Genomic DNA, 22,813 nt, shown 5'->3' on the forward strand with positions numbered 1-22,813 from the left:
TGTCCATACTTCTTGTTCCCTCTGAGCAGAATCTCATCCTCTATTACTAATCAAACTGCAGACGTCCAAAACATTTATACAAACTCATTTTGCACCCTTCCCTCTAGTACTGCCTGTCCTTAGTTTTTGTTGTGTATTGCCATATACATTAAATATATTATGGTGTTTAAATATGCTTTTAAAAACCACTTAGATCAGTAATTTGTGTACACTTAGATGAATAATGATTGACATGAGAAGATTATTTTCCCAATCCTATGAGTCATTGCTCAGTACTAGATTTACTGCTCATTTTAATACAGTCAAATCTTTATGGTTCTTTCTTCCCTCAGAGAGTAATACTTCTTTCTCAAAACAAAATAATGGGAACATAATGTAAATTCAACAGATTAATGTGAGGTTGTATCAAAAAAATTCCCTTTAGAACCTCTATTTTGTGAGGATAAAGATTGCTGTTTTCTTCCCTGCTGCAAATGCAATGCAAAATAGAAAGTTTCTTACTGCGGAAGATCAATATTTGCAAGGTTCAAGTTAATTGTGGAAAACTGCTTCCCTCACAGAAGGAATAATCCCTGCAGTGCCTTAGTCCTGAGAAATAAGCAGGGAAATTTCCTTAATGTGCAGTGGTTATTTTGGAAAATTCAAAGCCTTTATCAAAGAGAGAAGTCACAGAAAATTATGATGCAGCCTTATACCTTCTCTGTCAAGACTGCAAGCCTCTGTAAAGCTCTTTGCACAGAGTTTAAGGAAAGAGCATGAATGTTCCACTGCAGCTTCTGTATAAATTTCATAGGGAGTCATATTTCCCCTCTAGGGGCATCTTCATGAGGTGAAAGTACCTAAAGTAATGTGTAGTATTGTTCAGCTATCAGTTGTGAGAGTTCTTTATTTTATTCCTTTCAGACCCTTCATCCAGATGACTGAAATTCTAGGGAAGGAGCAGAGTCTTTGGAGAACATACTTGTTTTGGCACATCTCCAAGATGAAGATAGACTATTTTATTTTAAACTGTAGTCAGTCCATGATTCATAGGATCAAAAACCTTGGAGTATATAAATTGGTTTAACTTATTCGAGTGGACTTGAAGTTAAATGAAAATAAAATGAAAAAGAAAAAAATCAACTTGATCTTCTGGTCCACAATTAAGAAGGCTGCTGTGCATTATGGCTTAGAGTGGACTGTATGGGACATCAGATTAATTTCTTTGATGTCATATTTATTTCAGGGCTGAAAGGGTTCGTGACTCTTTGGAAACCAAGAAAATGTGTAGTCATGCCTCGAAGAACTTGCTTATTTTCTCAGAAATATACAGTTGAGATTTTTGTGCCCTTTTGTGCCCATTTTTGAGATATGTGCCCTTTAGAAGGACATGATTCCACGTGCCTTAGAGTTGTGCATGCTTTATGCTCGACTTGCTGTATTCCCTGAAGCAAAAGGATGAGGTATTGCCTGGGAGGGAGGGAGGAAGAAGACACAGTAGCCATTACTGTGAAATCTAATGAACAAGCAAAGCATGTTAAACATAAACACGTTTGGCTTAGAAGCCATTTAATTGTGAACAGTCCATTTTTACATATGTACAATGCTTGGCATTGTCCGAAAGAGCAAATAATGACAGCTGACGTGAAGTCAAATAAGCTGTCTTGAGATTGACTTTTGTCCCTCCTGTACCTCAAGCAGATCAAGCTGGCAGACCAACCCTCATGATGTCAGGAGCTAAAACATGGCCAAAAGTGGATGGAAGGCCAGAGGTTTAGCAAGTGATGCTAAACATCAGGGCAGTCCAATTTTTGTATAATGTTCCTGAATATGATGATAAAAAATGACACAAGCCACAAATTCCTGAGTGTGCCTTCTCTTAGCTTTACCCTGGCTCCTCATCTCATATCCCCAGCCAGCCCTGGAGCATCTGTGCCTTGTGCTTGTTCAGAGGTCAACTGGAGCCCCAGCACATGCACTTGCTTCAGCTCTTGCCATGGAGTATGGCCGTGCACCATCCAGGTTGACAAAACACAAATGAGAAACACTGTAAGGCATCATGGTTTGCCTGTTATGTAGTGAACTCCCTGTGTGCACTGTAAGATCAAGTAGCTGTTTTAATTCAGTATGTGTACTGCTTCTTTTACCTTTCCTATGATTCTCTTTTACTGTGAGACTGTCCTGGTACAAATTCTGCAAGTCTACAGACTATACAAGAGAAGCCTGAACATGACCTGCGCAGGAGAAGCCGAAAGCATTAAATTGCCTATTTAAAAAATAATTAACTGGCATTATTCCATGATAAAGACTCCAGAGCAAACTTCCATTTAGACTGTTGTTTGAACATGTGGTAGGACACACATGGTTAGTCACATTAAGTTGAGACAATTGACTTACAAAAAAGAAACAAGCAGGGAACTTACAGCCTCTTACAGCCTTTTGAGAAGAGATGAAAAGTCTTTCTTACATATTTGGCACTGGAAAACCTCAGTCCAACAGGTAGTTCTTTGTGGAGAGTGGGGCTGAAGGTTAAGCAGTGTGGTGTATGTAGTCTCTGCCTTTTGCATTTCATAGCAGGATTATCACTCAGCAGGGTTTCTCTGTAGTTGAAATTCAGAAATACCGTTGTTGTCCCAGCAGGATCCTTGCCACTTTCAAAGAGTACACAGCCTTTGCCTTGCAGTGTTTCACAGACAGACTGCAGCACTATCTCCTGTTTTTATTAGGCATTCTTAATCAATAGGAAATGAAATAGTAAAATCTAGTCTGCCCTTCTGGTCATTGTTCAGTAGCATTTTGTGAAGCTCTGCAAATTCCCACTTAGTTCTTTGACTGTGGACATCAGCAGACAGACAGCCCTCTTTAGCTTTCTCCTTCCTGTGGTAATTCCTAAAAGAAAAGATGAAGACTAAAGCAAAAGCCTACAAAGCTCTTTGTAACCCCAAAAGTTATTTTTTTCCAGTAGAGCTAAGTAGCAGATAAAGGCGTTTTATTGATGATAATAGACACTTCTGTGACTGTCATCCAGTATATTTGTAGTGAATGTCACTGGATGCACTCTTGGAAATAAATTCCCCTTTTAGCTTTATAAAGATTATAGAGAAATTGCATGTTATTGAAGTGGTTTTGCAGTTGAAGACAAGGTTTCTTGGTCAGATTTTATTTGGAAGGGAAAGCAAGCCTGATGATACACACCATTATAGTAAAAACACAAGGCAGCATATTTTTAAGTAACCTGCAAAGAGAAAATGTAAAGCAAAAAATCATGCAAAGTCAAGGTTTCCATGTCCTTAGATAAGTGACTCCCAATTCTGAACATGAACACATGCTTTGTCTTTTTTTCTGCAATAGAATTCTGCTTCTACTTTGCTCCATGCTCTGTAAACCCATAAAAAATAATATCCTAGAATTGAAGAATCATAGAATCACCAAGGTTGAAAAAGACCCACAGGATCACCCAGTCCAACCATCCACCCATCACCAATAGTTCTCACTAAACCATGTCCCTCAACATAACGTCCAAACGTTCCTTGAACACCTCCAGGGTCGGTGACTCCACCACCAAACGTGCCTCCAGCATTGCCACTAGCTAGCTAATTAATGGCCAGTTGTTTTCAAGGCTTGCTAGTTACTGTCTAACCAGTGAAGACCAGTTAGAGTGACAGCGTGCCACTGTGATGAGTATCTGAAAGAAACACAACACAGTGAAAGAGAAAGGGTGAGTCCACACACGTATTTAAAATCCACATACAAGTATGTATGCTTTTACTGACATTAAAACATGTTCCTTTTGCTAAATCTGTGAACAGCTTTCATCTGAAAAAAAAAAAAGAAAAAAGAAGCTTGTTTTTTTAGTAATCTGGAGCATATTCTGGGAGAAAATGTATACTCTCAGACATTTTTCCATTAATATCTGAATTATTTCCTCCAGACTCCAACACAGAGCACTTCTGCACTAATCACAGCAATTCTTCACTTGGAGTAGCATTGTTAAGGGCATATGAGTCACTGGCTATTAATGCACTTGGAAACACCGTATGAATGGCCAAGCACTCTGTAGCCCGTCAGCACAATGTTCTGTGCTCTACTACTTGGCCACAGTTTTGAGTATTACTCTTCCAGCCAAATTTGTGGTTAGTTTTGGTATTAGGGTTTTTTCTTTAACCTTGTCTGTAATCGTTAACAATGTGCCATGATGTATTTAACCCGCTGACTGCTCTAGCAATTGTTTGAAAGCCAAAAAAAATCAAGAACTCGTTAAAAAGAAAAGAATAGCAGAAAGAATAATTGTTTCCCAAAGAAGAATCCCCAATGTTATTGCATCAAAGGTCAGCTACTAGGCTGAAAACTCAGTGACAAGTTTAAATAACTTTATGTGCCTGAACATTGTGATGCAATCACAGGCCTTCCTTCAGGTGTGATAACACCTGGCACAAAGTAAGACTTGTATCTCATAGAAGTGACTTAGGCTTCGGGGCAACTCTGTGGGAATGCACCTATGTAAATCTGGCTCCACTCTGAACAAAATGTCCTTCACTCTTTCCTGAGCTGGCCATTGCCCCAGCTCCAGCTATACCCAAGCATAGATCTGCCCAGTGAAGGGGCAGGGTCTGCCCTGTCTTCAAAGCCTCTTGTGGCACTTCAACTCCACAGACTCATGTTTAAGGGCTCTCTAGGTTTCAATCAGTAGTTTTCTGTTGTTTTATAAGCATTACTTTCTGATGATAGTAAAGAGGACAGGGTTGTCTTTTTTCTCTCGCTTATTTTTTGAATTTGATCGGTTTAGAGCTGAACATAAATGCTCACCACTTCCCCCATGCCGTTGTGTAATTAAGGCTACTTCACCCTCCTTGTCAGTGGGAGCAGTTTCATATAATATTTATTTTGACTGCAGGGTTGCTTTATAGGCACCACATCCAATAAAACTGCGTTCAGCACCTGCACTACAGTAGAACAACACTCATCCCGTTCAAAGCCGTTCCCCTGTGAGGCACCACGTGCTTATATACACAGGATATTGTCTGAAAACCTAGAGGTAAAAAGAAGCCCAGGTAGCCAAGGCTGAGGTGGCTGCAGAGGCTCCTTGGTGCAGTGAGGGCTGCACTCTGCTGCTGATGTGCCGATCATCCAGCTCAGCCTGGCTGCAGCTGAGGGACCCTCATTAGTTCCATGTATAGATTTCATATAAGGGTTTTCCCCTTGACAACCTATCTGTGGTAGAGTGGCAGTTACTAGAGAACCCACAGGAGAATTACACTGGACATATACTTCAAGCTGCAGTCTATGGCTATTCATTCTTTAATTAACCTTGGGTTATGGGGGGTTGCTGGAAAAGGCTCCATATGCCTCCAGAGATAGATATATAGGGTTTCTTCAGATAAAACTACCCCTTCCTAAAAACGAAGTACAGAAATTTTCTCTGAGCACTTTTACCCCTTTATTATTGGAGCAAGGGACTGAAATGGGAACAAGGTTACCAGAATGCTCTCACTCCTAGGAGGTTAAGGAAGCAACCTTTTCAAACCCTCAGTAAAAACTGCAGCCTGGTTGTGCTTACCTGAAAGGAGTTGATGGCATATGTATTTATTTTTCAGTTACAACATCTTGGCTGAGTTACTGACAAAGGAGTGAGACTGTTGAGTTTTTTTAGGACAAAAATGGTAGTTGTAATCTTGGTGTCTGAAAGGTGTATTCGTTTGAATTCTTTTGAGACTGAAGTGAAAGGTAGGCATAAGAACCTTCCTCTACACAGGAGGGTCTTTTCTTTGGGTAGACAAGAGGCAAGTTGCTCTACCATCAGGTCCAACGGGATGTATTTTTAAAGCTTCAGGTTGTGAAGTGTTTCTGGTAGAATTCCCTGTGAAAGGTCTGAATCTATAGAAGTTTCACATGCATTCCTTCAGAGATGCATTAACTGTTCCAATGAATTGGCTTTGTGTGTGTTCTTCAGGTGAGAGTCTACTGAGTGAGGGCTCCTGCTCTCTCGTTTCATAAGCTTTGTAAGTGGGTTTTCCTCTTGACTCTATACTGTAATAGCATATGTTCTGCTTACAGTCCTAGGATGCTTCTATTTCAGCATCTCTTTGTTTGTATCACAATATCTTCATCCTACCCCTAAACCTTTTATTATTCTTTCTGCCTATGAAGCAAATAATCAAAATCTTCCCCATCACTGTTTTGACCCTTTGCAAGTGTTTTATCACATCTTTTGAAACCTTTCAGAAGGGGCCGCGTGCTCAGAAAATGGTTTGAAATGTGTGGTTTATTTTCCCCAAACGTTTTTACCTACCATGACAAATAAATTTAAAGAAACATGTGGAAGCCCTCTTTTGCCATTCAAAACTGAATTGCCTTTCTCTGTCTCATACTGCACTGCATTTAAAATCACTGGCCAAGAGACTTTAAAAGTCCTTTCAAAAAAATGTTGGGTCCATGAAGCCAGCGCTGTCCTAAAGGAGTAAAGGAGTCCTTCCTTTGCTAACATCCAGATGAGTACACACAGGCTGGCTCTGGTGACTGCCCAGCTCCCCCCAGCCTTTTATCCCAGCAGGATGTAGATCTAATAAATAATGTTAAGAGAAGTTATATCCTGAGAAGCCAGAGACATAAAATATGTATCTCCTAGGAAGGGATAAAATGCAAAGAGGAGTGTGATATGTGTACTTTTGTGGGCACACCAACCACTAAGTCATCTACAAGACAAGGGAGTTAATGTTTGTTTCGTAAATCTTTGCATGTTTGTTGTTCCCAGTCTCTCTATAAATACAGTCTTCTAGTGAGTAAAAAGCTATGAGCCAAAATTTTCGTGTTATGGGGTATTTTAAATGTATCAGGTTTGGGATGTCCAAATTCAGCTTAATTTTCACAAAACATGCAAAACATGAAGCTTTTGTGGGTGCGTTAAAGCTAGCCATTCAATGCAGTGGTTACTTAGTCTTTTGTCCATGAGCGTATGCAATATCATGTAAAACCAATTGAGTTGTTTCTTGCTAATGTTTATCTTAGGAACCAGTGGCTAAATCAAGACGGAAATGGTAGGTGCCAATTTTGTTCAGCCAAATGAAATTACTGAGCAAAGTCCCTGCCCCACTTTCCTCCACCCGAAACATTTCTTCTAAAAGCAAAAGGACAGTCCTTCCCGTAGTGCCTCGTTTGTGTACACTGTTGATAATGCAGATGAAAACATGTCACTGACCTTGTGTAATGCATTTATTTTAACAGACAAATTTTGGTATTGTCGACTTTCACCTAATCACAAGGTCTTGCACTACGGAGACTTGGAAGAAAGTCCCCAGGGAGAAGTACCCCACGATTCCTTGCAGGATAAATGTAAGTTATACACGAGGATTGTGCTACTTTTGCTTCTTTCAAGCGAGTTCCTCTTTATAACATGTAGTGTTTTTTTCTTAATACGGGACATTATCAGCAGCTCTTTTATGGTGAGAGAGCAGAGAACATTTCCTCATGCCTTCAAATACTGTTGTTCTAGTTTTGGCAAGCGTATTTGAGGGCTGAGCTCAGCTTTCCAATGAGCTTGTAATTTCATTCAATTTGGAAATGTCGTGCATTTCATGGAGAGGAACACAGTTTATTTTCATTCCTCGTCTAACTGCAGATGTCACATTAAAATAGTTTGGCATATTCAGAAGCGCATCCTGTCCATGGAGACAGCTGTTTCTTCTGTTGCAAACAATCTAGTGACTGGCTGAAAAATTAGAGGTCTTTTTGGAGGCAAACAGAGGTCTTTTTCATTATCATAGCAAGTGAGCTTGAGGACAACATGTTGCTTTGAACACTGCTAAAAAGACTCCACATTACTTTGTTGGGAGGGGACATGACTTTGTGACAGCCCCTACCAGGAGATTTCTTGGGATGTTTTGTAGGGACTAAAGTCATCTTGGAGCCCTTCAGAAAATCATGCTCTCTAGAAAATTTATCCTTAGTCCTTCAACATAACTTGTAGAGGTTTAACCTGTAATTCTGGGAAAGTACTTTTGATGTCTGAGACAATGACTGGTGTAGTTCCATCACCAGAAAATGATAACAAAAAAATAAGTATTGAATAAGGAATCATTGCTTTTTATTCCTGTCTGTACTGCCATAAGTAATAAATGTCATTCTTGTCATCATCAAATCAGACTAGCTTGTACAAGAATTCAGGTTGGTAGTTCCATTTCTGCTGGGGAATAACAAAAAGAGTAAGTTCTGTAGATGTTAGAAGTTTCTTCAGCCTGATAATTGAGATAGAAGAAAATCGGTGATTTAAACTTTTCCTTGTATTAGTAAAACAAAGACTTGTGTCTCTTTTCTGATCCCCAACCTATCTGCAGGCAGTACCTTTCAAAATTTCTAAGTGCTCCCAAACTCAGGCTGTGAGAGAAAGAAGAACCTGTCTGATGTTGAAGCCCTGTCATTTCATAGTCACATCCGCTTCTTTTCAATACCTTCAGAGTGCCTCAGGCTCTTACTGCAGTCCTGGCAGAATGTAGGACAGGGTCTCATATTGCTGCATTGGCACTGCAAGATGCTATTTTACTGGGCAAGGCTTAGCGAAATAGCTCTTGAAAGTTACAGTAGTGTCAGAATGACAGAAAAAGAGTGAAGGTCACACTTGAATTGCAGGCACAGTTACTAGACCAGCAGTTCTCAGATTTGTTTGCTTTGAGCATATTTCCACAGTGAAAACCCCAACCCTGACTGCAGGCTTCACTTTACATTTGTGTTTCCTGCAGGCTCTTGAGCCTGTATGGGAATGCCATGATCATGTTGGGACAGCAGATTTAAAGACTGTGAAGAATGTAAGATTTATCACTGTGCCTCCCTGCTGGAGTTTGATAAGAGAGAGTAGGGAATATTACAAGATGTAGGCCAGGCTGGATGTGGCTCTGGGCAGCCTGGTCTGGTGGTTGGTGACCCTGCACATAGCAGGGGGGTTGAAACTCGATGATCACTGTGGTCCTTTTCAACCCAGGCCATCCTAGGATTCTATGATTATAAAGCGTCATTATTATTCTAAACATGTCAAGCCAAACTGGATTGAGAATTTGGCAGAACGTCTTCCAAAAATACTCGGGTGTTCTTTGGATACACTTGTATTGAATTTTGGATTGTTAAGGTCTGAATATGATGTTTAACGTTGTCCTCCATGTACAAAATACAATAGCTTGCATCTCTGGGGAAGGATATGCCTTTAAGACCTTCTCATTCTTCTCAGTTTTCCTGATCATTTTAGATTGTTAGGATTTGTGAACAGAGCAACAGATGAAAGAAAATAGGTGGGTGAGAAGCTGGAGGGCTGAGAGAAATAACTGTTTTGTGTACTCCTTGCCATGCTTGAATAACTTGTGTCTATTTCTAAAAATAAATGTTTTTTTACTTAGAACGTTTTACTTCTGTGGGTGTCATCTCTCTCTTCAGGCTGGCAGGGTTAAACAAACTGCAGATTCCAGCTGGGACAGAAAGCAGCTGCCCTCTTTTTGGGGGCTTTATTTATTGTGAGCATGCCACATCTGCGCTCACACCCTCTAGCATTTTGTAGTCAGCTACTGATAGCACTTCACGTCTTTCAGGCTTTAATGTTTTTATGCTGTTCTATATATATGATGCTTTTCTGAGTTGTAGTGGTAATGGAGAATTTATAGATTGTAGAAACTCTCTGTCACTCACTGTCCATACTGTATTGTGGAGTGTATAGATTCTCCATAGTGTGATCATGTTTGGAAAATTGAATTCCACTTGAAGCTTAGGGAAATGTTTGTTTTAGTGACCTCACTAGGTTTACTCTGTGAATGTGTCTGGGTGACAACAGCTTCCAACCAGCTTTTTCCTACCTTTTTTTTAAATGATTTCTGATCATTTTTAAAGCAATTGGAATGGGTTATTATAAGCCTTGGTAGGTCCTGTTAATACTTGAAGCAACTAAAATGCTGATGGCAGTTAGATAAAGAAATACGTATTTGAAAAATACATGTAGGCATTAACAGAAGGGCAACAGCATTGACAGGGATCAAGGGTCCTATTCACTCAGCATCCTCTGCTTAGCAGAGGCTTTACCCAGAGGCCCTGGGAAGAGCAACAAGAGGGCAGGCAGGCATATTACATTAGTAAGAGTGAAATCAGTACATGTTGTTAAGATTTACAAATACACACAAAACCTGTCCAGATGCAGATGCACATGTATATGAAATGCTCTTTCCCAAGGTAGCCTCAACAGGCAAGAAAAGTCTCAGCTTTTTACCCACTATGCGTGAAATCTTGTCAAGAATTGTTATTGCTGCTTCTAGTTGTTTTCTTACAGTTTTCTGTCTCAGAACAGGCTGGAAATGGCAAGAGGTGACAATTTTAACACATTAGTCTTGGCTCTTTTTAGACTCTGTAGCTTTTACACATCTTGGTTTTAACTCATTTTCTGGTTTTGTTTGTTTGTTTTTGTTGTTGTTGTTGCTTCTCGGATTTTTGCTTTAATGCAGTGCCAGTGGCAGATATAAAAGCTGTTGTGACTGGGAAAGACTGCCCTCACATGAAGGAGAAAGGAGCTCTTAAACAAAACAAGGTATGGCTCTCGAGTTCATATGCATGCACACCCTGAGGAAAGCAAGACTGTTCAACCCGACCTTCCCTGAAGTAATAGATATTTTCCATTCCAACCTGACACCTTTCTGTTTACGCACACATGCTTTGTTTTCACCTCAGACCATTTGAGTTGAATAGTTAGGACAACCTACTGCCCTTTACTCAGATTTCCTGGCAGATGCTCATTGTGATATGCCCAGAGCACATTAGGATAGTCTTTAGTAGTGATGTCTTACACTTCTAAAGCAAAGCAGTTTTGACCGCTGCTACAGAGCACAGCAGCAGTGGCTTTTGGTACGTACTCTTCTGTTGTCTCTAATAAATAACTGGCTTGTTCCAGCTGTATTCTCTGATGAGTTCACATTCATTGAACACCAGCACATGCCAAAATTGCAATTAATGTCCGGCTGGTGATAACTTGAGGTCCATTCAGGTAGAAAAATAACTGCCAACAAAAGGATGTAAGGTAGGTGCTAGGCAATTAATGAGGTGTATAAGGATATATTCAGCAGTGCATTTGGAAAAAAAATTAGGAGACAGTGGTCAGCCTAAATTAGATTTATGCTACTCTATCAGAATTTCAAATTGAGCTGACGCTGAGACTGAAGTTGTTCAGTGCCAGAGTCTTGCACAGTTTTTGTTAGTAAGCATTGCCACCACAGTAAGAAGAAATTGAGTTATTAGCAAACTCTGACACCCTTGGAGGTGAAGGTCTTCATCCATATTGTATTACATATATTCATGAAGTTTCAATCAGATTTAACTGTCTGACAAGAAGGAATCAGATCCCAGCGATGTTCAGTCTGACCTAGAACCACATCATGAGCTCTGGAAGCTGGATCACAACTTCAAGTACCTGCGAGTGAGGAGGATTGGAACGAACAAGAGATTTTTATGGATATAATTGTAAAGTTAATAGTCCCTTCTTCAACACCTTAAGAACAAAATACATACATTTAGTGTTCAAATAAATACTGGAGAAAAGTTGAGAGGAAAGACGTGGAAAATGAAAAGCCACTGTCAAAATCATGTCCCACAGTCATTGCAGCTTCATTACTGACTTTTCTTACCTTAACTATTGATAGAGATAGATACACAGAGCTTCTCAATTATTCTTTGTTTCTCACAAATGCAAAGTGGTTTATTAGGATACTGTCATCTCTTTTCAGCATTGAGTTTACATGGTGAGAAATGAAAAAAGTCAAGCCATGTGAGAAAAAAAAAAAAAATCCCAAGAATATCTTTTCTTGTTGATTTTCTGAATCAGAGCAATAACACACACATGTACACAATAGATTACATAGAACTCCTACCTCAATTTACAACTGAACCATCAAGAGTATTTGGCTGGGACATTTCTACGATGCGTATAAAGTATTTTTAGTGTTTCCTTGTCTTAGCTCTCATACATCCTCACAAAAAGGAACGGTAGGAGCACTGAAAGCAGTGGGTGGCAGTGATGGAAATTTGTCATCTTTATGGAGCAGAAACGTCTCAATAGTATTTAATGCTAAATAGCAATGCTGCAGATCAGTTTGTCCTCAGCTGTCAGCATTGCTCCATTTCCTCAGTAAAATTGCTTTGGATTAGTGTAAAACTCTGAGAATGTGAAGATCAGGAGATGATAGTTAGCACAGCTCCATCCACAGCTGGAGCATTCAATTTCTGATCCAAGCAACAGTGATTATTATGTTTTACTATTTCTGATGGTTTTGTTTTATTTTGTTTTGCTTGGTTGTTTCTTATTTTATTTTATATTATTTATTTATTTATTTATTTTCCCTTGGGAATCACAGTATTTGGGGATTTATTTGTCTTCCCAAACAAAACTGCAGCATCACAACAACTTAATATTGCAAGATCCTAGGAATAACGCATCACTGTTTACTGAGTACCAAACAGTGGACAGTGAGATGAAGAGGAAAAAGCCAAGCATAGATTACAATTTGTCTGAGTTCAGGGTATTAAATCTTTTACTTCCTGAATTTTCACAATTGGTGATATATTTTTAAGAGGACTTTTCAGCCAGTGCATTCTTTTTGTGCGTAGTGTGTGTGTGTGTGTGTACGCATGTATGTATAAGGTGGATATATATATATATATATATATATATCAACCACTATAATGTTTATTCATTGGCTGAAAGAAAAATTGAATGGCAGAATGCCACTGCTGTGAGCATAGCTGGAATTGGCAGAATGTCCTTAGCAAAGGCTTCAGCATCTCATAATTTGCCGGCACATGGCTGTTATTCTTCCAGTGGGGCCATTTAGAAATAAATAAGAGATAAACTGAGTTGGAATTTGCATGTTCATGAAGCTGGAACTGCTTGATAGGACCATTGTTATTCATCTTACTTGTGTTTTTAAATTGTAGTTAAAGTCCTCTTTTCTAATTCTTGAGTGATATTAATTAATTTCAAGGAAATTAAATGTTCTACATTTTGCAGCATTCAAAGCAAAGCATAAGAGAATAATTCGGATAAAATATCGCTGTGTATTTGTTATTCTATCAGCCTGTATTTGCTGATGCAGTAGTCTTCAAGCTTGGTGCCCATTTATTCTGCAGAAATGATTCTGCTCACTTCCCTGTAATCCTGCAGCTTCCCTTTTATTTCATGTTGGTTGAAAAAGTACCCTGTCACAGCATATATATATAGTTCTCTCAGGAGGAACTCCTGGGTCTGGCAAGTAAACTTTATTAAGTTTGCTAAGCCTTTGCAAAGACACCAGCATTGGTAATAGAGTAGAGAGAGGTCATTCCAGCTGCATGGGATCACTCAACCACAGACCCTTCAAATATCTGTTTATCTAAATAGGATTTCTCCAGTTGGCCCAGGTAGCAGGAGAGAGAGGAAAGTTTAGGGAATGGAAGAGCAAGCTTCCCCTCATAGTGCTACCAAGAACTTTCCCTGTGGAACTGAAACCAAGGAGCAGGAATTGTTCAACAACCAGATACAGAGTCTCTTTGTTTTCAGGGGTGTGCCTCAAAAGAGAGACACATTGTGGGTCCCAGCACCGTTTCCCCTTACAAGCACCTAGGGAAGGGCAGGTGTCCAAAACGTGCAAGAGGGCAAGAAGTTAGGAGTGCCATGGTACTGAGTTCAGCAGGTTGAAGTGAGGGAGAAATAAAGGAAGGAACAGATTCAAAGGAATGGGAAAGAGTTAAAATCAGAGAGCAAGAGAAAATGGTAGAAAAGGCTGGAGTAAAAATGCCTTTGAGAAAAGTTGAAAAGTAGAACAGAAGATGGCAGAGAAAATCACAGATGGCTAGTGGAGACTACTGGTCCTCCTCCAGGAATTGCTGAATCCTCAAAATCACCTGTCCTTGATAGGAACAGACCAAAACCAGGTGGGTGTCTGACAAGTCAGACAGACCAACTACTGAGACTTCCATCAATGTAGAAGACCAGATGGCAACTCCAGCCTTAGGCTTCCACTTTTCTTGATGGTTTGCTGTGCATGAGATGGCAGAGATGCTGGAGCCTTGGAGCTGTAATTCCTGAGCCGTTGGTCTCCGGGGCAGCGAACAAAGAAGCCAAACTGAAGCTAGGGCTGACAAACTTCACTTTGCACATAAAAGGAAGCTTGGTGCCTTAAATCAAGTCCCTTCTGCCTACCTGCTTAGGAGTGGCTAAATCTGTGCCTTGCTTTCATGTTCGTCTGTCAGACAGAGCTTTTCTCTCCTTTTCCTTTTTTTGGAATGAACAAAATCTTCAATCCCTTGAAATTCTCCAGAGGACAAAGAGTCAAAAACCAGGCCAATAGAATTGTTGACTTTCATGAAATTCAGGAACATCATAGGAGAGCAGTACAAGCCCTTTCGTCAATGATATCTTTCATTTTCACAACCTCAGCTGCATGACTTGGCATGTTCTGATGTCAGTAATTTCTAACACTGTGAGGAGATAATGCCAGGTTTGTGTGGGCAGCAGTAGATTTGTTTCCTTAATAAGGGATATCACTCTTAATAAGGTGTGGCTTAGAGATATGCCTAATACGCAGAAAGGCTATGTGAGCCATGAGCGATTTGTTTGCTTAGCATACCAACAGTAGGAGTAGCTGCAGCTTCCTTGGGGATTTAGCGCAGACTTGTCTCCTGTGGCTTGGCAATACTGCAAATTGGACCTAATAACTATACTCAGGGAAATCAGCAGTACTTCCCATGAGATCCTGATCTCTGATCAGCCAAGATTATCCTTAATGATTACAAGTTTCTATGGTTCAGACTCCGCTCTTAATCACACAAACTCAAAAATGAAGTAACTGTTACTGAAATCCAAGGATCTGTGCATGTGTTGGACCAGGAGATGAAGGTGGGAGTCTAGACCAACACACATGCTGCAGTCCCTGCAGTCAACTCCTATTTTAAAACTTAGTATAGCAAATTGAAGAAGCAGTGCTGTTATTGCTGCTGGCAGTGTAGGGCCTGTTGTCAGCTGAGAGTCAGCTGGCAATCAACTTTACGAGGCTCAGGAAGCCAAGAGGCAAAAAGAACAGGACGTATGATACTGATCAAGGTGGTTCTGAGTCAGCACTCTCCCATTGTAGCCAGGTCTTTTTTCCCCAAAGCTACTATTTACATATCAGCTAGCTTACAGGTTGGGAAATGGTTGTAGCAGCACTTATAGTGATATGTGCAGTAACCACGATAACATCCATGCGTGCTCGCTGTTGGCCAGCGAAAGTTCATTATTTATTCACATTGGTTGGGTCTCCCTGCAGGAACCCAGCCTCAGGTGCCCTTTAGGGAAGACTGGTGCTTAATGAATTCACCTTGTCACCTTTGAAGTTACGGCTTCAATGCTGAGGAGAAAAATGTTGATTGGTTGTCCTCTCCCAGGATTCATGTGGGTCCTTACAACTAAGTAAGCCAGATAGTTCACTTTACACCTGCTGATTCTGGTTCAGGTAAAGACTAAATGACAGGAATCTTCTGGGAATTAATAATTTCACAGATCTCCTAAGTGCACTTTTATGGTTTTGTTGATTTTAGTCCTCAGTAAGTGAGCACTAGTCACCAGTGAGTGAATTTTACCTGAAGCATCTGTGTTGGGGTTCCTGCTGTGCCAATCTCTTGCAATGTTCTGGTACTGCCGTGGCTTTGGCCAGGCCAGGGGAGTACCATAGCTTATTTTCCCATTTGTTTGGGGGAGTAAGGGCTAGGAAAGAAAGATCTACATGTATGAATGCCTCTTTTGGAACATTAACATATGTTTGTCTTTTTTTTCAGGAAGTGCTAGAGCTTGCGTTCTCTATATTGTATGACTCAAGTGGTCAGTTGAATTTCATTGCCCCGGACAAGCATGAGGTGAGTCAAGTTCAGAGCACAGAAGCTTCTTTGAAGCCCTCTCAGTTCCTCAGTTTTTTAAGAACATAGGAATGGTCACCCTATTACAGAGTACAGATCCATCTGAACCTGTGTCATGAACCTGAAAGCAGAGAGATTAGTATGGGAGCAAGACATGCAGTTTTCATGCGTATCCTGAACTGCGTGTTTTGCATTTGTGTGTCACAGAGCACCATGGGGGACAAAATCCAGGACAATATTTCTAAGACCTACTGAAATGAAAGCTATAAGTAAGGGAAAGAAGAGAGTTTGGGAAAACCTCACAGTTCCACAGACCTGGCTCACCATTTCCTGGTGCAATAAAGATTTTTCTTTGTCTGGTCTGCATTAGAGACTGAAATACTTTGCTATGTATTCAATTTTGTGAACTTTAATTCAACATCAGTGATTTGTACTGTCGAACTGTTCATGAATCACTACTGTCCTCAGTTCATCTTGACCATGCCTGTATAATCAAGGGAGCTTATACAAACACAGGGTCTCAATTTTATGTGTTTTCCAGAACAGTATATCCCCTTTTTCTTAATTTTGTGCTTCTTGAAAGCATTTATGACAGGTGATTATAGAAAGTGTTTTCTCTTGCATCTCCATCAGTGGATACAAGAGGGGCTGGCAGTTGGTCTCACTTTTGTATAAAGACAATGTAAATAACAACAGCAAGGCATGGTGATGGTCTCTTCCCTGCTTCTTTCTCTTACTTGATAACAGAAGGAATTGACAGTATCATTGCCTTTTGAGAGATGATGGAACTTATTTACGTAATTATGTGGAAGCATCACAAGTGATTCCCTTGAAGAACTTGGAATTTTCAAGTAAAAATTTAGTTGAGAAATATTGCTGGTAAATTTTCATCCACGAGCAGCAGGATCCCAGGCATAACGTGCCATTAAAGCTGTTGGTCCAAACCAAACGTGATTGTCTTCATCCACTGAAGTGGACCTATGTTAGGTGCTTTCTGATAAGAATTCTCCAGAAATTGGATTCTAGTCTGTTTCAGCTCATAAAAGCAAAGAGTCATGAAAGTCAACAGATTTTTCAGTTAATTCTATTGCAAATATAGCCTAAGGGTACAAGTATATTTTAATAGTCTGAATGTTCAAAAACTGCTACTGTACCACGCTGGCTGATGGTCGCATTGAGATGCACTAGTGATTGTGTTAAAACACCTATATTATATTTATATCTCTTTTTGATCTTATGCAGCTTCTTTGAAGCAAAAATAATATGCTCAAAAAGGGGCCAGAGGCAACAATCTCTGCTGCTATTTGATAGTTCCCACATGAACATTTTCAAAAGGGCATCTCCCTTCTGTTCTTCTTCATGGATTACAGAGGAGTTATGGTTAAAGTGAATAGCACAAATGTACAGAGGAAAGGCAGATAGGTTGTTGTGAACCTTGTGATTCTTCATCCAATAACTGTGGTGATTGTTGATAAAAATGCTGATTTAGCAACATTGTCACCTATGGAGATTTCACAGGTGGCACCTCAAGATTTGGATAGCTTTGTGTAAAGTGCCAGAAATGATGTCGGTGCCTGAGACTTTCAGGTCAGATTTAGAGAGTTTTTTTCTGCAGTCCTTGTGACTGTAGAGAGAGGTTTGAATGTGGGAATCTAGTGTGTCCTAAAAACAACTGGTATGAAAAGATAATACAAGTTGTAAGGGACCTTGGGAAGTCCTCAATTTAACCTCTTGCTCAAAGCAGGTCAGCAGTGAGCTCAGACCAGATTGCTTGGGGCTGTATCCAGATGGATCTGGAAAACCTTCAGAGATGGATTCTGTGCAGTCTTTCTCATTGTCTGGCTCTGCTGCTTGACTCCTAAGGTTTTTTTTTAATAAAATCTCATTACAGAACCAATGTCATTGAGATTTGGACCTCTTTCTTGCACACTTAAGTATGGCAATACCCTTAGCCATCTGTTGGAGCTTACTGCTAGCCAGAGGATTCAGCACTGAGAGATCACTTCATCATATTTGTTTTTCATTTGAATACTAATAGCTGGTTTCAACTACATAGCAAAAAGATGGATTAATCTTATCCTTGGTTTTTGACAGAGAAACTGATGAAGTAGGCTATAATTAGGTTTCACTGGAATTTTATGAAAATGAATCTGTAGTAAATTAATTTTTCAGTGGCTCTTGTTCTGTTTTGAATATAAAAAAGAAAAAAGCAATTGAATGAATGCCTCTGTTTTTCTACCTTCTCATTAGGATTTCTCTCTGCTCAAAATGTGTGGTTTAATTAGAGCCACTTGCCAATATGGAGATTAGAGAGGAATCCCCTTTTCCAGGCCATTGCACTCATTTGAATCCTGGCCAGAATTTAGTTTCTGTGGGCCCTGAATGAGTTATATCTGAAAGAGGAGAGAATCACAATTCTGCTTTCTGGATCACTGGTATTCCTCCCCAGAGAAAGTCCTGGCCATACTCGCTGAGCAAGTGATGGATGATTTACGTCAGGTGCTGCATCTGTTGTATGGATGCTCTGCACTTCTGTAACTTGAGCAGAGCCCTTTGCCTTTCTATTCCTTTCCTGAAAGTGAATGCTGGGAAAATTTTCCCAAAGAAAGATTTCAAGTTGGTCCTTTAAAAAAAAATTGTAGTATGTTTAAAAATAATTACAGGTCTAGGGTAGCTTTTTTTTCTTTTCTTGATATTCTGCATACTCTCCACAGTAATTGCATGCTTCAGAAGTCTTCAGTGGCACACTTCGAGAGCTTAGAATAAGTATGGAAATTGTTTCCTTGGTACTTGTTAGCAGGACAGCCTGAACCCTCATGTCTCTCTACATAGCTGATCTGAACCCTCAAGTCTCTTTTGTATAGCTAATCATATTAAAGCTGCAGGTTGGCTTACCAATACCCTGAGTGAAATCCTAGCTCTGGTGCTCTTGTGGTACTGAATTAAATGGGTCAGATTTCACTTTGGATGTTCAAGTGTGTTAACCGTCCTATTTGAAAAACATGCCCTTTTTCTGGACGAAAACATACCCCAAGAAGGGGCTTTTTCCCCATCTTTCTTTAAAATAATCTTCATTTCTGCTGTAGGATGAAGTCAACTGTGGCTATCTTTAGATTTGCCAATATCACGTAGCAAATGGTCAGCTAAATTTAAAATCCATTTCTTGGCATGAAATCTAGCAGAAGTATTTGTAAGATAAAAATGTAGTTACAGTTGATTTAATTTTCTCCTGCAAACTAGGACACAAGTTCATGATTGAACTCTTTATTTTTAGATGATAGCATTTGAGTACTTCTGTTCATGGTTGAATAAATGGCCTGTAGTAATAAATGGAGAGGACTTATTTTGATAGAAGTTGACTGTACATCACCAATCTCCCACGGGTTTGTTATGTATTTAAAATGGTTATTCAGCCAGTGTTTGTCTCAAGCTGTCAGCCATTGAGAAAGATAGCATCTTCTATTAGGAAAAAGCTAACAGTAAAGAGGGGATTTTAGAGACCAGTTCAGCATTTGCAGCATTTAGAATTACACCAGGTAGCTTGGTATATTATTTTCATGAAGGATGCAGCATTGACTGGCACCGCAGTTTTCACAATACATGATTTTGTAGTCTGTAAAGAAGAGGTAAAGTAGGCACAGATATGTCAACGAGAGCATATCTCTGCACAGGTCTTGATACCACCTTGTTGTGGTTTGTTTTGCTATAGATTAAACTAGGTAGTTTATAGAGGATTTCTTACGGAAAGAGTCAAGGGGAATTTGAGCTGGAAATCAGCTAATTTAACTTCATAGAAAAATAGAATAGAATGGGCAAGAGGGGACCATAAAGGTCATCTAATTCCAATTCCCAATAACCCTGCCATTGGCAGGGTTGCCACCCACTGGTTTTGTTTGTCCAGAGCCCCTTCCAACTTGGCCTTGAATGCCTCAACAAATGGGTCGTCCACAATTTAGTTGTCTTGGTAACAGAAGTTTGATGTAAGAGAATAGTGCTCTGTAAGTACTGGGGAAAAGGAGGAGGAGAAGGAGACATCTCCAAATATCCCTTATCCTGGGTGAAGTTTCATTCTTTCTCACTTAACTTTTGAGGAATATTCTACAAGAATTTTGGAGCAAACATCTAACTGTCAAACCATCTAGAGGTTGTCATTTCTTCCTACTTTTAGAGTATTCTTTATTTTCTGAGCAGCTTATGGGAACATGCCTTCTTTGTGATATGAGGTAGTGAAATGAATCAACCTCATTTTAGGTCACTTTGTAAGGGAGCAATAACCGTAGAAGACCAAACCAGATGATCAGTCTGTATCCAGAAAGTCTATTAATGACAATTTTTCTCTTTTCCCTGTGCAGTACTGTGTATGGACCGATGGGCTGAACGCCCTCCTTGGGAAAGATATGTTGAGTGATTTGACACGAAACGACTTAGATACGCTGCTCAGCATGGAGATAAAGCTACGCCTCCTTGACTTGGAAAATATACAGATCCCAGATGCTCCTCCACCTATCCCAAAGGAGCCCAGCAACTATGACTTTGTTTATGACTGTAACTGAGGCTGCCACTGAAACTTGCTTCGAAACTGGAGATATTATAACTGGAGAGATATTAAAAAAAGAAGAGTGTGTGAGAAAAACAGAAACCCACTTGTGCACCTTGGATTTTGGCTTTGGGGAGGGATGTAGAAACACTTGCATTCTTCCCCGCTCCCTGCATCCTTTCCTTCCCCATTCCCATCTTCCCCATTGCTCATCCAAATCCACATCGCTTTAATTAACTTTTAATTGCAGGCCATTGGCCTTGCTTAAGGCAAAGACTGCCACTAAGAAGCACCCTCTCGAGGACTTTTTTTACATTTTTAATACTGGAATAGACATTCTTAACTAAAGGACGACGCTACCAAACCGCATGCCTCTGGCACCCACTTGTCAGAGCAGAGGCTCTAACTGGAAGAAGGAGGGAGGTAGGGAGAAGCAGCAGCTACTGTAAGCAGAAGATTTCCCCAGATACTCCCAAGAGTTTGCTCACAACTGAATCCAATGCAATGACAAAAAAGAAAAATAAGTTAACTGCTTCCCAGGACTCTCACCGTTCATCACTGTCATTGTTCTTTCCACTGTCATCTCAGCTCTTATCTCTGGCCTCCACCCAACTGATCAGCTCTCAGAATGGAAAGTCTGCAGGTTTTTGCTGTACCATATGCTGTGATGCCGCAACAGCTTTTAACTTCTTTTCCTCCCAGCTCTCAAATAGCCCTACACTAGCAGTCCACTAGCACAAACTGTTTATGAAGCCACTAGTGTGCCCTGTCCCTGTAGCATTCCCTAAGCCTCAACTGCCTCTAAAATTGGCTTGTTGCTACTCAGAGTGATTTTTATTTTCTTGGTCCAAAGTTCAACAGTAATTTCCACAAGTTAATTACAACTACCAGACATTTAGGTTTACATTGTTGTCATTGCTACAGTGTTACAAATTTGCAAGGGATTTTCTTTTGTACGGGTTCTAATTTTATTTTATTTTTTATTTTGCCAGACAAATATATTTAATGAAAACTAATTTCATTGTGAGTACTTTTGGGGAACAATATTTTTACTTAATTTCCATTTGGAACACTTGCCCTGAGGGGAAAAACCAATATTCCCTTCAACTTTGCTGTTGAATAAAAATCTGAGTTGTGATGATTCTTGGAACTTTGTTTTTCTTCTGAAACTGTCTTTTATTCTCTATGGTTTCTAGTGGTTTTCTAGTGTTTGGTACAAAGAAGAGGGGGAAAGGCTGACCTTTCTCATTTGCACCTGATTTCATTTACTTGTTTGCTTGTGGTGATGAGGATGAGGTTAGTCCAGAGATACTCACTTGCCGCAGGTACACGAGCCTTCCTGTAGCAAGGAGCCTTTCAGAAATCAGAAATCAAAGCACACTCGTGCTTATGATCAATTCAAAGCTGCAGCCTTAGTGTGTTTGCTGGAGTAACTGCTCCTCTACTTCCATTTTCTCTATGAAGAGTGTTTCTTGCTGCAAAGGACTGGTCCTGGGGAAGACTGCGCTTTGCAGGATGGATTCTCTCCCTGCTTTTCCTTTTCTTCTGGGAAATCCATCAAGTTCAGTCTCTCTTAGTGCTGAGTCTTGATCTGGAGAAACCCACCAGCCCTGATAGCTGAAGACAAATTTTTATTTGTGTTGGGTCCTCTCCTGCTCAGACCCAGCCTTAAAAAGACTGAGAGGGGCTTTTATCAGAGCTTGGACTACAGAGAAGCCTGGAGAGTGGCTCCAGTTTAAACAGACAAGAGAAGATATTGGTTGAGGTGGCCTTTGTCCATCAGGCTGTCTGCGACAAGCAACCTAACTGACCTTACAGCAGGTGGGAAGAGAAGTGATGTCCTTCAGGCACAATGAAATGGGAGTCAAGGAGAACATCGTATCTATTCAAGCAGGAGAGTCCTAAAGAAGGTGCCTTCCCAAAGTGGTGTTTGCAGTGTTTCATGAATGCCTTGGTCTGCTGGGAGGTGCAAGTTGGTTTAGGTGGTGATGGATGGTCACATAAAGAGTACAAAGTTAATTTGGACTACAGCCTGAGAGAAAATTCAATATGAATGAGAACAGGGATGTGTAGTGTAGGAAATGGAAGTTTGAGTTACTTTATTCTGCGGAGTCTTGTAATACAGCAAAGGCAGTCGGGGGTCATGAATGAGTGGAAGCAAGGTGCTGCCTGACACAGGGATTTGGGGGGGGGGTGGTCCTGGAGCTGGGGACAGAGGTAAGAACACATTCATTTACCAAACACTGATGCCTCCCGGCTTCCTGAAGACCAGACAAGACAGAGAATCCAAGTGGTTTTATTAACCTCCTTGACTCAGCTGGGTGAGTTGGCTGTGCATAACCTTTGCTTTTTGTTTATGGACTGCAGAGCTGCTTGTGAGTCGCTGGCAAAAGAAATGCCTTTGGCTTCTGGATT

General features: G+C 40.3%; 1 protein-coding gene across 30 annotated transcripts in view; it reads left to right on the top strand.

Annotated features, from left to right (window-relative positions):
- The window catches only part of ELMO1 (engulfment and cell motility 1), a 300,794-nt gene extending 279,246 nt beyond the window's left edge, over positions 1-21,548 (top strand). For all 30 annotated transcript variants that reach the window (XM_040682976.2, XM_046923664.1, XM_040682996.2 and 27 more), the window contains 4 exons: positions 7,201-7,308; positions 10,449-10,531; positions 15,784-15,861; positions 20,214-21,548. In XM_040682976.2, the coding sequence (XP_040538910.1) occupies positions 7,201-7,308; positions 10,449-10,531; positions 15,784-15,861; positions 20,214-20,414 (470 nt within the window). In that variant the 3' untranslated portion in view covers positions 20,415-21,548. The remainder of the gene's footprint in view (positions 1-7,200; positions 7,309-10,448; positions 10,532-15,783; positions 15,862-20,213) is intronic.
- Positions 21,549-22,813: the final 1,265 nt, after the last annotated feature.

The sequence above is a fragment of the Gallus gallus genome, chromosome 2 (assembly GCF_016699485.2).
Source record: "Gallus gallus isolate bGalGal1 chromosome 2, bGalGal1.mat.broiler.GRCg7b, whole genome shotgun sequence".
In the NCBI taxonomy this organism is placed as follows: domain Eukaryota; kingdom Metazoa; phylum Chordata; class Aves; order Galliformes; family Phasianidae; genus Gallus; species Gallus gallus.